This window comes from Solanum verrucosum, unplaced genomic scaffold, assembly GCF_900185275.1.
Source record: "Solanum verrucosum unplaced genomic scaffold, falcon-dt-bn FXZP01000261.1, whole genome shotgun sequence".
NCBI classification, from domain to species: Eukaryota; Viridiplantae; Streptophyta; class Magnoliopsida; order Solanales; family Solanaceae; genus Solanum; species Solanum verrucosum.
In genome coordinates, this window is record NW_026019969.1 from 4,627,423 (window position 1) to 4,644,764 (window position 17,342).

At 33.7% G+C, this 17,342-nt stretch overlaps 4 protein-coding genes and 1 non-coding gene across 5 annotated transcripts; 2 read left to right on the top strand and 3 right to left on the bottom strand.

Annotated features, from left to right (window-relative positions):
- Window positions 1–72: 72 nt before the first annotated feature.
- Window positions 73–682, bottom strand: LOC125816068 (uncharacterized). The gene has a single exon (XM_049495662.1). It carries the CDS (start codon window positions 649–651, stop codon window positions 136–138), a length of 516 nt encoding a protein of 171 aa, XP_049351619.1. The 5' UTR covers window positions 652–682; the 3' UTR covers window positions 73–135.
- Window positions 683–1,191: 509 nt separating this feature from the next.
- On the top strand, window positions 1,192–6,139 carry LOC125815832 (uncharacterized). Its single transcript, XM_049495390.1, has 4 exons — window positions 1,192–2,315; window positions 2,402–2,551; window positions 4,613–4,798; window positions 5,656–6,139. Exons 1-4 carry the CDS (start codon window positions 1,284–1,286, stop codon window positions 5,734–5,736), a joined length of 1,449 nt encoding a protein of 482 aa, XP_049351347.1. The 5' UTR covers window positions 1,192–1,283; the 3' UTR covers window positions 5,737–6,139.
- A 498-nt stretch (window positions 6,140–6,637) lies between these two features.
- LOC125815866 (uncharacterized) lies at window positions 6,638–9,452 on the bottom strand. The gene is made up of 2 exons (XM_049495428.1): window positions 8,956–9,452; window positions 6,638–7,758 (listed from the first exon to the last, which is right to left on the bottom strand). Exons 1-2 carry the CDS (start codon window positions 9,276–9,278, stop codon window positions 7,104–7,106), a joined length of 978 nt encoding a protein of 325 aa, XP_049351385.1. The 5' UTR covers window positions 9,279–9,452; the 3' UTR covers window positions 6,638–7,103.
- A 494-nt stretch (window positions 9,453–9,946) lies between these two features.
- Window positions 9,947–10,052, top strand: LOC125816930 (U6 spliceosomal RNA). Its single transcript, XR_007442253.1, has one exon. It is a non-coding gene; the product is annotated as a U6 spliceosomal RNA (small nuclear RNA).
- Window positions 10,053–10,680: 628 nt separating this feature from the next.
- Window positions 10,681–11,175, bottom strand: LOC125816223 (MADS-box transcription factor 23-like). The gene has a single exon (XM_049495805.1). It carries the CDS (start codon window positions 11,173–11,175, stop codon window positions 10,681–10,683), a length of 495 nt encoding a protein of 164 aa, XP_049351762.1.
- Window positions 11,176–17,342: the final 6,167 nt, after the last annotated feature.

Consider the following 17,342-nt stretch of genomic DNA (forward strand, 5'->3'; position numbering starts at 1 on the left):
ACATATCTATAAATTTCATGAAGGTATAGAATACAATATACGAGTAGACTCTCGCAATACTAAGATATACTCTTGAATAGAAAAATTATTTTCAATAGAGCATCGAAAACACTAGCAGGTACATATGTTTAAATTTCATGAAGGTATAATAGGATCAGTGGAAAGAAAACTATAAAGTACAACACCTTTAATTTCACCTTTGAAGTATAAATACTTTCTAAACATACCATCTTTTATAAACCCAGCCTTCTCCAACACTCTATGTGATGCTTTATGCTCAGCATTAGATAATGCTTGAAGCCTTACTATTTCAGGAAACTCGTCCAAAATCAAAGGGATTGCCATCTTCACCGCCACCGGTGTAATCCCCTGTCCCCAATACTCAACTCCTAAAACATATCCTATCTCAGCTCGACATCTGTCATCACCCGATCCAGGTCGGGCCACCACCATCCCGATCGATCGATCGTCGATGCATATGGATCGACGCCAAGGGATAGAAGATTTGTCGATGAAGTTCAACGCATCCTCTTTGGAAGTCAACGTGCTGAAATGGGTGGATCGGGTTATGCGATCATCGGATGCCCATGAGAGTACATCATCAGCGTCCGTTGATTTGTATGGACGGAGAGTTATTCTTGATGAATCCATAGCTAACTAGTCAGCTGCTAATTTTGGATCAGGCAAATGTAAGGTGACAAAGGAGGGAGGATAATTTCAGAAAAATGAATAGAAATTGGATGTGTTTGGTCCAATCAAAATACACTACTAATTAAAATAACAATATGTCATTTTCTATGTTTAATCTATCAACGGCGAAAAAATGACTCCATTATCCGACAACGTTATCAGTCTACTACGTATTTTGTTTTCTAGTATTATTATGAATCTGAAAAATATATTTTTTTATTGACAAACTAAATACTAGAAAACACTTTTTATGAAATCTGTTTTCATAATATAATCAGGAGACATTTTGATAATAATGAAATTGATTGGTTATATGAACTTTTATTTTATTGATTAAAATTTAAGGGATTGAGTTATCCGAAAATCAATTTGTGTGCTCTAATCTAAACTAGCAAACCACAAACTTCTATTAAAATATAATAATAATACTTGAAATTACGAAGTAGTCCTAGTAGAATCTTGTTTTTACAAAATCTAAACCCAAAACTATCACTTGAAACACTTTATGCCGGGTCGTTAAACCCTCGTGCTGGAGACGAAGTAGCTGTAGCACCATTCCCCTTTGGGATCTCATTAACACTACTTCACAAGAAATGAGACGAAGCTTAAGCAAGCTTTCTCACTGCTCTATTGGCCGACCCACCACCGCCTCACCGGCTTACGCTTTTTCCACTTTCTCCGGCGGCGGCGGAGGTGGTAGAGGCAGGGGACGAGGTTCCGATTTCCCAAACTTTGGATTCAGTCCGGGAAAATCCGCATCCGAAGACTCCAAACCGGAATCATCGACTCCTACTACTCCTTCTGGAACTGGACATGGACGAGGTCGAGGTAAACCATTACCTTCGTCCCCAATTGTTCCCTCATTTTACTCCGTTGTCGATAACCCTAATCCTCCTGCTGGCCGTGGCCGAGGTGGGATCGGTCCATTTTCTCCACTACCTCAGCCGCAACAGCAACAACAACAGCAGCAGCAGCCACTGAGGAAACCCATTTTCTTCGCGAAGGAAGAAGAAACAGCTGATTCAAATTCTAGTTCTTCTGATGCTCCGAAACCGAGAGATGATTCAAATCTCCCTTCTAGTGTAATATCAGTTTTGACTGGTGCGGGGCGAGGGAAGCCCTTGCAAACGGCTTCTCCTGTCTCTGAGAAGCCTAAGGAAGAGAATCGCCATCTCCGGCCTCGGCAGCAGAAAGTTGCAGATTCAGGGGAGAGAGCGAGCAGTCCACCTCCCCAGAGGTTGAGTAGGGAGGATGCAGTAAAAAAGGCTGTAGGGATATTGTCAAGAAGTGATGATGGTGATGGTGATGGTGATGGTGATGTTGGTGGTGGAAGGGGAATGGGAGGAGGTTTTAGAGGGAGGGGTGGTCGTGGTGCGGTGAGAGGCAGAGGGGGAAGGGGAAGGGGAAGAGGAAGAGGAAGAGGTCGTCGGGATGAGGAGAGAGGAGATGGTAGTTTGGAGAGTGGCTTTTATCTAGGTGATGATGCTGATGGGGAGAAGTTGGCTCAGAAGCTTGGACCTGAAGGTATGAATACATTGGCTGAAGGCTTTGAAGAAATGAGTGCCAGAGTGTTGCCTTCTCCCATGGATGATACCTACATAGAGGCCCTTCACACTAACATGATGGTAACATTTGGCTTGTTGAAAGATTCATTTTATCCAAGTAATTTCAGTTGCTTTATATAGTTCTCTGATGTAACTTTTTTCTGCAGATAGAGTGTGAACCAGAGTACCTGATGGGAGACTTTGAAAGCAATCCTGATATTGATGAGACACCTCCAATTCCTCTTCGTGATGCTCTTGAAAAAATGAAGCCATTCCTCATGGCATATGAAGGGATTAAGGATCAAGAAGAGTGGGAGGTAAAACGGGATCTAACTTGCTTCTGCTTTTGTCATATTGCGTTCTGTTATATAAACCATTTGCTATATTTGTGTTACCTCAGCTATGTTTAGTCGAACTTGTAAGGATCTTATACTTGCTGAATCCTGCTAAACCTTACCTGACATGATATTAGATTCTTAAACCATATCGTATTTTCCTCTATTTGTGATTTGATCTATCTTTTGCACTATGTGCTTGTAAGATCTTCATTGTTTTTATGCTTTTACACTTCATGTATGCCCAGGACGTTTGATCAACATTGTACGGTACGATGTCTCTAATTGTGCTAATTTCATAAACCTAGAGAGGACTTAATCAATTTCTCGTTGACAATTCATGGCATATGACCCACGAATCTAGTGCTTTTATCTCAACTCCAGTTTTAAAGTTTCACCTTGCACTTTATGCTTAAAGTATTAGTCCTATATGCAAAAATTAAGCCTAGGTGATGGCCCTTTGGTTAGTGAATAACTTTCAATATTGTTACTCTTTATTAAAGAAAAAAGGCCAATGCTATGCCTCGACCCCTCTACAGCAAAATAGTGGATTTCATGGAAATGGGAGAGAAAGAGAGACTGGTGCGCCTGATGTATGAACTACACTAGTATTGATGTGGTTATATGAATGTTAGTCTGACAACCTCACAAGTTCTTTAGGTTTCTGGTTGTAGCGATACCAAGCTATCAGTGGAATCTATAGTAGTATACAGATCCATGCATAGACGCCTTAACAAATGAAAATCCATTGACTAAAGAAGGATTTAAGTACATGTAGTTATAGTGATTGTTCTATGGATTCTACATTCCTGAACCTTTGGGGATTGTACTGTATAGTGGCAGGTTCAAAAGTCTTATGCTTTTAGATGAAGCTTTATTATGGAAGTGTTTATGCTGGTTTTCCTATAAAGAAGGATCAACTAAAAATGTCAATTTAAACTTCTTTCTTAATTGGATATTCAGACTTCATGGGCCAAAGCAATCCCCTAATAGGGACAATCTGTCACAGTTGGAAACTTCGATTCATACACAGAAGTAAACCTTGTGCTATGAAATTAAGAGAACATTTGCCTTTAGTGCTATTGCTCATCCCTTGGTTCTCCCACAAGGTAGCTTCAAGTTGTGCCTCTTCCCTTACTCGCGTCAACATCGATGAAATGACCACAGTTCTGTAAACAGAAAGCGCAAACAGGCAACAAGGTCCATGAGGTTTGGAGTGAAAAGGGAGAAACAACGGGAAGCCTTTTTTTTTAGGTGAAGAGCATAATATAAGGATTTTTTCTAAAAAAATCTTATGTATAAAATTTAGTTCTATAATAATCAAATTGCTATTAAAATAACTAATTTTAGCATCCAATATACAATGATATGAGTCAACCCCTCTAAGTTGAGATTTAGAGAACCAACTGTTTCGCGCGTGAATCACTTTATGTTATTGCTTTAAAATACACAATTACGTGAAGCGCCGCATGTCTTCACCCATGAAACGATTGCCGTTGCTTCACATCCCTTAAGCAACAAAACAATGGCTCTTAACAACACCAAGGAGTCGTTTAGTAGCTGGTTAGAATTGTGCAGGTATTAGTTATGCAAGTGATAGTTATGCAGGTATTGGTTATTCCATCTTCTACCCTGCATAAGATAATACACCAATTCCGTCATAACTTCTACATGTATTAGTTATGTGAGTTTCTTAATTGCAAACCAACCGTCATATTAATTTTATACATGGATAACTAACTTCATAACTAGCTACAAGATGTTGTATAACTTGCACAGAAATTAATACATGGATAGGTTACCTCCTTGCTAGCTACCAAGCGATCTCTAAATAACCTTTTCCCCTTAATAGTACTATAAGCTCCAGATCCAGCAGAATCACCCAATTCTGTTTTCATTGCAGTCAAGTCTGGACACTGTGCCACTTAGGAAAGAAATTGTTCGACTTAATGATCATAAAAAATGAAGCAGTTAATCTCTCGGTAACTTTTTCTTTGTTGATCATCTTCTTTAGCTGACTTCACATCCATTTTTTCCTTGCAGGAAGTCATCAAAGAAACTATGGAGACTGTCCCACTTATGAAAGAGATAGTTGATTACTACAGTGGGCCCGATAGAGTAACGGCAAAGCAACAGCAACAAGAGCTGGAAAGAGTAGCAAAAACTCTTCCAGAAAGTGCACCCAATTCAGTAAAGCGGTTCACAGAGCGTGCTGTTCTGTCTCTACAGGTCAAGTATTATCAAACATTCATTTGCTTTTAATTATATTTTAAGCCTAATAAGAATGAAACAGTATGAAACCTCATTACCTGAATATTAAGACATAGAAAACTGGTCTAAGAATGAAAGATTTCTCTCTCAGCATTAAAGAAATGAAAAACTGACTTGCAAAATGAGGGAATCAATCTTCTTCTTATTTGGTCACTAGTCTCTATTTACGTGTATTGCAGGGATATCCCATCATAATTAGTACAAAACAGTATGAAACGTCATCACTTAAATTAAAGATGTGTGTAGTCCTTTGAATTGTGTGGTCTTAAACTTGCCATGTAAAATGTCGCAATTGGAAAATTTACTACAATGTGTCATGTATAGATAGGTTATCTCCCCCCCCCCCCAAAATGACTATTATCGTCTTCTATTTACTTATAAAAGAATAACTATCCCTCTTTAAATGAGACTAGTACCAACAACCCATGATTTCTAATATACTTGATAGTGCTTTCTGGATATGTTGCTCTTGTGGGAAGAAGTTTTTCATTGAATGTTATGGGACTACAGACCTTTTTTATAGTGTTCAATTCAAATATTATCAGTCACTATCATCTTTCTTTTCCCCATTTGTGGGATTACACTTGGTATGTTGTTTATGTATTATCATCTTTCTTTTTTTCATTTTTATATCAAAGGTCTTTGGCTCCTTTGAAAATCCTAAGTTAGTTCTATAGATTAGTTGTTTGTTTTTTCTTAAATTAATCATGTATCTAAAAGAGAAAGATATCTTGTGACTGTTTCATCCTTTACCTGGACGCTTGTTTCATATGTTTCAACTGTGTTGTAATATCTGACAATTATCTATCTTACAGAGCAACCCAGGGTGGGGATTTGACAAGAAATGCCAGTTCATGGACAAGGTGGTAATGGAAGCCTCTCAGCATTACAAATAGATTCACTCCATTCCCCCAAAAGATGTCTTCAATATAGAAGTTGAGATAGATGTGCTTATACAACACTATGAGCGGAACAATGACTAGGAAATATTGCAATACAAGTTTGTTTACTTGAAATGCTGCGCGTTTGGTTTCTGATATGGAGATTTTGACTTTTTGATTTGACATATAATGATAGTCTTGTTTTAAGGTTGTCCATTGGCATTGAGACATCTCAGTTTTCAATAATTTGAAAATGATTTCTGGTAACTTTTTTAGTGCTTAGGTGTTTGGATTTGCTTACTACTTGATGTAATAGATAGCCTACCATCACACGGAGCTGTCTTACCCTCAAGATACGAGGATCATACTTCTCGAAATAATTTCAATCCTCCCTTTGGGGAGGCCTAATTTCTTGCAACTGTTCCTTTTTAGTTGCATCATTGTTGCTTTCTATTAACAATATGGCTAAAGCAATGAATCCCTTTCAGTTTTGTCGAGTTTTTTCTCAGATGTTAGGCGAAGTATCATGTACTTTACATTTAACAAGTGAAAATATGACCAGGACACCTCAAAAGAAGGCGCATCTCAGTTTTTTTTGTCATTTTGAATCTGAATTTTGATTTTCAGAAAGTAATGAGGAATAATAAATTGAAAATTGTTGAATCAAGCAAATCATATTCAGAGATGAGAAATATCCTGCAGTTGTTGGGAGAATCGCAGATCATTTTACAAAAAAAGTGGTCTGAAGACTCCACCAGAGCACCCTCAACTTCTAATAGGTCATGAAATAGATCAGAATCACTAACAAGTGATCCATACAGTATTCGAGTAGCAAATGCCACATGCCAAGAATCTCAAAATCATTTGCATTGTTGATACAGAAAGGGACATCTCCAAATCACTTGACGATGGAAAATGGACAATAATCCTAAATTGCATTGAACAAAATCTAGAAGCAAGAATAACAAATAGTCACTTGTTTCATAAGTGGTGACTGAAATAATGCACAACATAGCAGATAATGAAAAAGCCTGCTACAACTAGAAGTTCAAGATACAACAAAAGTTACAAATCAGGTATGATACAGATCAACCTTGTTTCATATATCAGCTGGTCTGCGTGAAATTGTTTCTTCATCACATGATCAGCCTCTGCAGCTAATGCTCGATTCTTCAAGTTTAGGAGTTAGCTTTATGTAAATGATGATCCACCTCCATTTTGGGAAATTGCAGCATCTCTTACACACAAATGCTACAAAGATCTATTTCGTGCCAGAATTCCAGCAAAGAATGTGTAGGCAAGAGCGTGCCTTCAAATGCAGTTCCACAATAGCTTTAGACAATACACGCAAGAACACTAGGTCTTCAAACAACCACACGACCTCAAGCTCTGAATCTCCTAAACCCAAACCAAATTTCATAGTGATTGAATAGCAAACTATCATGTGTAAACTTGCCAATATACTCTAGCCCTAAATCATTCAACCTCTTTGTGCATTCTTCTCCTCCCAATCGTGAACAGAACTTGATATTATGTGACACAAAGATTCGACCTTCTTGAGGTTTCAATTTAGCAGCTAACCTCTCCAAACCAACCCAAACAAGTTTATCAGGGATATGAAGAAAAACAGCACTTGCATATATCAGATCATACATAGTTCCGGATCCAAATTTACTGAAATCCATGTCTTCACCTCTAACAATAAGGGGACGCTTGTGTAATAAGCCTTGAGATGGAAGCTCATATCTGAATGCAGCCATTAAAGAAAGCTCATCTCTCTCAAGACAGTGGAAGTGTTCTGGGTTCAGATACCGGATGAAATGTAATCCAACACGAAGAGTCCCACATCCAATCTCAAGAACTTGGGCATTTGGGGTTAGATGGGCTGACTCTGCAAGGAATTCAAAAACATCCCTCCCTCCTGCCCATGGCTCTCCATAATTGCTATGGTGTTGTTCTACGAGGAGTTCACCAGGACAAGGAAGGGCAGTGTGATTATTTGTTGGTTCTCCTTCATAATGTGATATGCCCTTGAACCTGAAAAAAGACAGAGAAGTTATAATAGACAAGCAGAGCTACTGCTGAGTAGCTACTAACAATAGCACTTGATCAACACTTCAGATGCATACAAGAGGAAAGCACCTAAGTAACAATTTCCATTTCCTGGCCATGCACTGAACCAAATATGTCTACGCATTATTTTTTTAACAACCACAACAACTACTATATCTCTTTCCCAAGCTAGTTGGGGTCTATGCATTATCTTTCCATAACGAAAAAGAAAAACAAGGGTGATGAAATCATATGAAGAAATTCAAACTGTAATAAAATATTTATTTCTCGTTAGAGCCTAGTTTCATGTTTATTACTGAGAGTACTAAAAGCACATTTTCTTTCTTTTCAAGGAAAATAATATAAAGGGAGAGGATGGTGAAACCATAAAAGAGAAAACTTACAAAATAAGTGTACTAACACTTACCAAAGCACAATGTCTTCTTAATCATATTCTTCTTGATTTGACAAAATAAGATAATTTTATTTATGAACAGTACCAGTGTCTTCTTAATCATCTACTTATCCTTCTATTAATCAACAACCAGCCCCATGGGGAAGAATAAAATGGAACCTACGACACATTACCTTCTTTCTCTCAATTCCCCTACCGAAGCAATTTATATATCTTTATTTTTTTCGAGATCAAAGACTGTCATCACTAGCACTCATCATATAAATTATACATTAATTCCCTTCTAGATTGCATATCTTATTAAACTAAATAGATAATAGGAATGTTCCTCAAGCAAAAACCATACCCTCATAAACAGAAGTCAGGAACAAATTACTAAAACAGCATGAATAACGTTCTTCATCTCACTATCTTTCTACATTAACCAGTGTCACCTAGTACTACAAGAGAGGAAACAAACTTCAAGTAAAACCAAACAATTGCCAGGAATTTCTACAAATTACAGATTTTACAAGTATTCACAATAAAGGCATGACCATTTTAACAACTCAATCAAAACTTCACAGGTCATTCACCTTGTAGTATAATTGCAATAAAATCCTCAATTATACAAAAAAGTATTTTAGTTAGAAAAATATGTTTGATAATTTAATGCAATTACACTACAAGCTGAGTGTGAAATACTTAAACTTCACCATACGCACAACATCACATATTAATCCAAGCATGGAGGAAAGTGTGAAAAATAGATTGAGGAAGTTTCATACTGAACAAAATCCTGAAGCTGTTGTTGGCGAGTACGAGGGTTGATCCCTTTGCGCAGCACATTATCCGCCATATGGAGCCCATTACCTTCGATCTGTTTCTTCACCCACTCTATATCCTCTGTTGACGTCGAGATCCGTTCTCCGGTGCCGGATCTGTAGCCACCGCCGCCACCGACGGCGGTGGTTGGAGGGACAGGGCAATTACACGGTGGTGGTGAGGAGAAAAGAAAGAAGAATAATACGGCGGAAAAGGCGGCGCCGGTAAGGAGCAGCACCGGCAGAGATACTACCACTCCCTTAGACGATGACGATAGCAGAGCCATAAGAGTGGTGAGATTTTTCTGCGTTTCAGTATTTGTAGATTTTGTAGTTCAATAATGGCGCACAACTGTGAGCTCTCGATCTATTGTACCATCTGTTTAGCCGATCGTACATTTCACTCTCTTTTTTCCGATTGCAACTTTTATATGTTTGAATAAAATATCACAAATCATTTTTGCTTTTATGGGAGGACATGTCCATATAGGAATTGAATAAATGTTAACTTATTTTTATGGGAGATTTTAAAAAAATATTACTTTTTAATATTAATGATCATTAGTGAAGAATTTTTAATACATCATAAATATTATAATATATTTTATTATGTATCATGATTTTTTTTCATCGTAATTATATATATTTTTTCTTCTTGAACAAATGTTTACTATATGGATAATATTATGAAATATATGTTAGTTCGCAAAATTGATTCCAAGCTTTAAAAGAGTTAATTTAGTACAATTGACGGAAGAAGTTGTTCATACTATATATGATTTAATAGTTTCAAAAGAAACTTATTAAATTTCAAATACATTGAAAAAAAATAACGATAAAACAATGAAATTGGAAAGAACCTCATTATGATCTCAAATTAGTTAAATTTATGTTTATAGTAATTCCTTGTATTAGTTTCAAGTGTGGCCACAATTATTTGTATTTTTAAAGTTTTTGGAGCTTCAACTTCTCAATCTATAAAATTGAAACGATACAAAGAAGATTAACATGACTCTTGCACAAGAATGACACTCACAAATCAAGAAATAATCCAAATTTTACAATAATGTCTTATAGCCTAGTGATTTCATACGACTTGAAAGAGTAAGACAAAAAAAAATGATCAAAAACATAGTTGAGTTATCTTGATTTTTTAAAAATTTTATACTTGAATTATCAAGTATGTGAGGTTTTTTAAAATACACCTTAATTATCAATTGTTCACATTTTCTATTTGAACATGTAATATTTCAAATAGAAAAAGTGAACAATTAATAATAATGAAGTATTTTAATGGTGAGGATCTAAATAAAAAATTTGCACGACTAATGCTATGATAGAGTTACTAAAATCTTGATAACATTTATATAAAGTGTTTTATAAATATATATTTATTATTATCGCTAAATATAATATAGCATGAATTATATTATTAGCATTAAGTAATGTGCGCTAAATTGTTATTTGTTGTAGTAATATCTCAATGTTACAATCATTACCCTGTGTGAAGCTTACAGTTTCAAATTTGCAATTAAACTCAATCAAATCACAACTTTTCGAAAATTATGGAATCAACAACATTCTTTAAATAAATAAAATTAAATTGATCATACTAAACAAAAATACCAATATAATTATTACTAATATATAATAGAGTACAAGTATATAAATCAAATAAGTTAAAAACATTTAAACAAACAAAGCTTCAAACGCCTCAACGTCTTCAATGGAAGCAATCTTTTCTTTTGTTCCTTCCAATTGTTCCTTCAACATTAAGAGTTGATTCAAATTTTGACATTGTTCAACATCTATACCCTCCACCCAATTGCGGAGACTATTCCTCTTTGGAATCGAAGATGATTTTGATCCCGAAGTTTCACCATAAATAACAATATTAGAATTAAAATTAGAATTAGAATTAAAATCACGAGAATTCATGTCTGACATTAATAATTCCATACATCTGCTATTAAAAAAATGTCTTTTTATAGCATAATCAACGTCTCCACAAGTATAAGGCCTTCCTGTGGGTGACAATACAATTGAAGCAACACGAGAACCCGTCATGGATTCAAATTCTTTAGCTTTTTTGAAAAGTCCTTTCCGCCTTTTCGAGAATGTAACCATTCTAGAAGTTTCCTTTATAATTTTCTCTATCTCTATTTTCTTCTTCCCTGTGCCCATTCTCCTAAATTTCCTTTGTGTTTCTTTTTCTTCTTTCGGGTTCTTCTTCAAGAAGTATATTTTGCTTTGAAATTAAAATTTGGGGTAAATATATTTATTTTTTATAGGAGACATTGAAAATCAGATACCTTTTAAGTAAGGATTTCTAAAACTATATGAATTGGTAGTTTCTTGTTGAAATTATTTTTCTTTTCCATAATTGATTTCCTTATTTTTCTGTCTCTATATATAAAAAAATGAATTAACTTCTCCAGCGCCTTTTATATTTTTTTCCTAATTTGTTTATTTACCATTCTCAAACAAGGAACGTTGACTGAATTTTGATGTATATACGAAAAAACTAGTTTAAAAACTAAACTACCCCTAAAATTTCTTCCTTGCATATATAGCTAGTCATGTATTTCCCCACATTCAGCATATCAACAATTATGACTATCCAACTAAGGGCGGAGCCAAGTAGGGCGGAGGACAAAAAATTACATTGAACCCCCTTTCAGTTTCTTCATATTTTGAACTCCGGGTTAATAAAAATCTTAGCTCAGACACTATATTCAAAAACTTGCAAGCATATGAGAAGTGATAAAAAACAGTTCTTTACAAATAAAATTTCACATCAGAAACAGACTGAACCACAAGAAGAAGAAAAAAAGCAAGATTTTGAAGACCCAGAAAGAAAGAATCACACTTGAGCACCAGATAGTACTGAGGCATTCGATAAAGCAATGCTAGGCTTCTCTGCTACCTGCAAATTCCCCAAATACTTAATCAATAACCATTAACGAACCAAAAAAATTATTTTTTTGAGCTTTTGATGAATTTATGAGTACAAATTAAGCAAAGGGGTGATAATTTCTCTTACCATGATAACTTTTGGAGCCATTTTTGCTGAAAATTTCTCCAACTTTGGAGCTTAACACCTGACCTGTGCGCCAAAGGGTCCTTAATAATCTAAGTTTCTCGAGTTATTAATGTGTATTTTTAAATTTATTTGTAAAGATATTTATGATTTCATTTGATTAAATTTTTAAATAAAATTAAAATTAAAATCAAAATCAAAATCAAATCAATTATATCAAAAAGAAATAAGAAAGCATAATTAAAGTAATGATATTAATGAGGAGATTAGTGAAAGAGATTTCTCTTAACCTGGTGAGTTTTTCCTATTTTATCCTTTAATTATGATTAAAAAGCATAATAAATCAAATTTAATCTAATTATTTAAATTTTAAATAACACGTATCATTCATTTAAATATATGCAATTGAAAAAATAGTGAGGATATGTAATGAAGATGAGTCAAATCTAGAGCCGTCAATATGGGCTAGGCTTGTTGGGCCAGTCTGGCTTAACCCGGGATTTAATAGGGCTGGGCTAAGATTTTTGGAGCCCATTTAAGAAAAAGGTTTTTTAACTTGGCCTGAATAAGCATGCTGATTTGTGGGGCTTGAGAAATATAGGTAGGGCCGGCCCGTGGGCCAAATAAAAATAATTAAAAAAATATAATATAATATTAAAATTTAAAATTAAAGAGAATCCAAACTCAAAATCTATTTAATATTTAACTAATTGAAACCGCATATAAATTGCAGATAAAAATGAAGATGTTAAGACAACCTTGCCACAAGCTGATTCAGATATGCTTGATGAAAATGATCATGAAGTGTTGGATACGCCATAAGTTTCATTTTTAAGGAGTTTATTTTTAACTTTTTTATGGTTGGAATATTGTCACATTTTTTGTGTTTTAATGTGACAAAACAATTAGGTTAATATTTCTATTTATATGTTTATACTTTTATTTGAAAAAACCTTAATATATATTATAAAGATAATTTTATTTGTGGATTTGATTAACAAGTAGTAACATTAACATGATGTAATATTGTTTTGTCGATATTTATGATAATATTTTTAAATTATAATTTATAATTTATTTTAATAATTATATATAAAAAAAAAATTAAAAAAAGTGGGCTGGCCCAGCAAGCCTGTAGCCCACGTACTTGTGGGTTGGGCCGACCGTTTTCTGGCCCACACCAAAAATGGGCTAGCCCGGCCTGACCCATAAAATGTCAAAGCCTGTATGGGTTAGCCTGGATGGGGTGGGCTAGCCCATATTGACAGCTCTAGTCAAATCTTTAAAATTTGGTAAATGAGTTTCCTTACTTCATAATGTTTCCTTAAATATTTACTCAGTATTTAATTTTAATAGATATATAGTACTATAATTAAAAAAATTAAATAAAATTAAAATTAAAATCAAAATCAAATCAATTATATCAAAAAGAAATAAGAAAGCATAATTAAAGTAATGATATTAGTGAGAGATTAGTGAAAGAAATTTCTCTTTACCTAATTTATCCTAACTAGTGAATTGTCCGCGCTTCGCGCGGTGTAAAAAATATATTTAAATTTATTATACCCTCTATTTCATGAAAATAAAATAACTTTTAAACGATATGTATTTGAGTTGATTAGTAAATGTGAATTACTTAGAAGATATATTATGAAATATATAGTGTATGATTATTTTTATTATGTGTACCTCTAGTTCCTTTCTTAATTGTTTGCTATAAAATCTATGTGAGCGAGAAATATGTGAATGAACTTATGTCCTTACATCTGCATAAGCATTTTTCTTACAAATTTTTTAAAAATACAAATGGGCTCTACAAACTTAAATTCGAATTATTCGAACTTCAATATAGATATCGAACAAAAAAAACACATTAAATACAAAATGAAAACGAAAAAAGGGTACTAATCAAGACAACATTACCAATAAAATAAAATAAAAATATCATTTTTCTTTTGCCTATAAAAGGTACTACATCATTCTTCCATAAACTAATTTTATACAAATTATAAACATCAATGAACTTACCATATAAATTTCGTAAGATACCAAAATAAATTTATTCATCAAATTATTCAAGAATTACAAATATAAATATTTTTATTTATAATTTCTTGTTCTATAAATACTACACATAGTATTAATAAATTTGTGACGTATAATGTCTTCAAATTTTAGTTTTTAAATCTTTACTAATATTTTTTAAATCATATCTTTCATTTATTTTGTTATATAATACTATATAACAAGTATTTATCAATTCTGTGAAGTATATTTGTGAAAATTTAGTTATATTTGTATGCATCTAATCATATTTTATTTTGTATGAATTTTATATAACATGAAATAAATTAAAAAGGAAATAGAATAAAAAGGAATTAATACAATCAAATTCTCAAAATGTGGTAGTCCTTTTTTTTTTCCTTAATGCCATTCTTTTTCATTTTAGTTTCTTTTTCCTTTTTCTTAACACGTTAATTTTGTGCTTTTCTTATTTACAACCTGTATTTCCAAAGTTTTCTCTCAAAACTGAAGTCATTTTCTTTATTTTTCTCCTTATAATGAATTAAAATTAAAATACCACCTCTATTTTTGTTTGTTTTTAAATAATATCTCCTACTATTTAAATAATTTATTATTATTCTCTATAAATTTAGGGAGACTATATATGGAACATAATAAGACTTATATATGGAACAAAATATAAATTTAGGGAAAGAACATATTAAGAGTTATATATATGGAACAAAATAAATAAATTATTCTTTGTATATTAAACTTTAATTTTTGCAATATTATATATATGGAGCCTTTTTTTTTTTCTTCTTTTATTTAATATCTCTATTTTTCTTATCACTCTTTGTTTCTTTTCATTTTTCTCTCTCTCCTTCACTACTCTACATATTTTCTTTTTGTCTCTTCCTAATTTTATGTAAAACTCCTCAATATTAATATTTTCATATAGTATTATCCTTTTTTTTCATACAAATTCAAAGAATTTTAATGAAAATATGAATAGAACATAATTAAGAAGAAAAATCAACATTCATACAAGAGTTTGAGTTGAAAATTCTACTTATATAATTAACCGTTTGTAGATTCAGGCTAAAATTTCTTCACAAGTTTTAATTCTTGTTTCTTTTCTTCTTCTTGCTTCACTCACCAATGTCAATCAAATTTTAAATACTTAGCAGAAGCTTGATGATTGCTTTTGTTATATTACCTGAATGATATCTTGAAAGGTGATCAAGGAAGAGTTATTCATGTAATATGATGTGTTGTTGATCCAACATTTCTACAAGAACACAAGATAATAGTAATGTTCATGCTTTGAGATTACAAAATAATCTTGAATTGTTATGGTCTTCTTCCTTGGACTTATTTTTTGTTGTTTATTTATTTCTGCATATTGATTCATGCAAAAAGTGAGATAGTAAATGTATATTGTATTATGTTTATATAGTTGTCTTCAAATTTTAATGACGTAGAAATCTTTCAAATTCTACAATTAAGTAATGTAGAATTATGTTGTAACTGAAAGAAAAATAAAGTCTTTTATTATAAATGCTAAGAATTAATCTTAACATTCATTTTTTTGTGTGGAGGTTTTAAATCAATTAAAACGGTCTTGACATTTGCTCACAATAATGCTGTCTTTTTAATGATGAATTAAGAAAGGTCATAAAAATCAATTGTGGTTACTATGTAGGCTTAATTATACATTTATTGTATTAGATTATATATAAAAGTGAAATTAAAAATTCTAAAAAAGAAGAAGATAATAGATAAATAGGAATGATGGTTCATTGAGACATGTCACGTTAGCTTGGCTATATATGTATATAGATGTCCCGTAAAATTCCATTTATGTTAAAAATGTTAGTGGTCAAACCATCAAAAATTATGTTTCTTCACCCACTCTATATACTCTGATGACGTCGAGATCTGTTCTCCGTTGCCAGATCTGTAGCCACCACCGCCACCGACGGTGGTGGTGAAGAAAAGAAAAAAGAATAATACGGCGGAAAAGGCGGCGCCGGAGAGGAGCAGCACCGGCAGAGATACTACCACTCCTTTCAATTTCGACGATAGCAGAGCCATGAGAGTGGTGAGATTTTTCTGCGTTTCAGTATTTGTACCATCTGTTTATCAGATTATACATTTCACTCTTTTTCCGATTGCAATGTTTATATGGTTGAATAAAATTTCACAATTCATTAATATTAGGAGTAACTGTTAGAAATGAGACTGATTTGGGAAATTTTCTTCTTGTATTCCTTCTACAATCCACACCCAGATATATACAAGTCTGTGAATAAAGAAAATATAAAACCTATACAATAGTTGTTCATTTCCTATTGGCTATGCATGTAACAAACTAACAGAAAGAATATTCTAAATCTATGGTAGAAGCTTCTTTTATTTACAGCTGTACATTTTAATCCGGATGGGTGATTTTGTGTTGGGCTAATTGTGTGGCCCAATCATTCAATCTGAGTGGCCCAATCATTCAAGTTGATCTAATTTGCACTTCGGCCCTTTATCTCTTTGTCGGAAGACCTGCTTTGACAACCTTGGAGATGTTTCCATATGTGACTTCTTCTTTCCCTTGTCTTCTGGTTTATCATCCCCCCTCAAGATGGAGGGGATCTTAGTCACACCCATCTTGGAAAGAATCGCATGGTGTAATGGGCCTGAAAGTGATTTCGTGAAGATGTCGGCGAGTTGGTCTTTTGAAGGAACGAATGAGAGAGAAATGAGACCTGCCATGTATTGTTGTCGGACAAAATGACAGTCGAGATCGACATGTTTAGTGCGTTCGTGAAACACTGGATTTCTTGCGATATGTATGGCAGCCTGACTATCTGAATGCACCGGCACTGGAAGAGAAAGATGAACAGAGAGATCTAATAGTAATCGTGTGAGCCAAGTTAGCTCAGCCACCAATCTCCTCATGGATCTATACTCGGCTTCCGCAGATGAGAGGGAAACTGATACTTGTTTCTTGGATTTCCATGAAATAGGCGATCCTCCAAGACTAACAAAGAATCCACTAATGGATCGTCGTGAATCACGACATGAAGCCCAATCTGCATCGCAGAAGGCGTTCAGTGAAAATGAAGGTGTAGAAGAGAAGAACAGTCCTCGATCTGGAAATTCCAAAAGGTAACGGACTACTCTCAAAGCAGCCTCAAAGTGAACAAGACATGGTTGTTGCATATATTGACTGAGAACCAAAACAGCATGGCAAAGATCTGGTCTTGTATGTGTTAGATAATTTAATTTCCCAATGATATGTCTGTACAGAGTA

What these genes read in the sequence shown, in the direction of transcription:
- LOC125816068 (XM_049495662.1), bottom strand. Translation starts at nt 651, where the DNA reads ATGGATTCATCAAGAATAACTCTCCGTCCATACAAATCAACGGACGCT.
- LOC125815832 (XM_049495390.1), top strand. Translation starts at nt 1,284, where the DNA reads ATGAGACGAAGCTTAAGCAAGCTTTCTCACTGCTCTATTGGCCGACCC. An exon ending in CCCTTCACACTAACATGATG is followed by an intron (nt 2,316 to 2,401) that starts GTAACATTTGGC and finishes TTTTTTCTGCAG; the next exon opens with ATAGAGTGTGAACCAGAGTA. An exon ending in GTGCTGTTCTGTCTCTACAG is followed by an intron (nt 4,799 to 5,655) that starts GTCAAGTATTAT and finishes TCTATCTTACAG; the next exon opens with AGCAACCCAGGGTGGGGATT.
- LOC125815866 (XM_049495428.1), bottom strand. Translation starts at nt 9,278, where the DNA reads ATGGCTCTGCTATCGTCATCGTCTAAGGGAGTGGTAGTATCTCTGCCG. An exon ending in CAGCTTCAGGATTTTGTTCA is followed by an intron (nt 7,759 to 8,955) that starts GTATGAAACTTC and finishes GTCTTTTTTCAG; the next exon opens with GTTCAAGGGCATATCACATT.
- LOC125816223 (XM_049495805.1), bottom strand. Translation starts at nt 11,175, where the DNA reads ATGGGCACAGGGAAGAAGAAAATAGAGATAGAGAAAATTATAAAGGAA.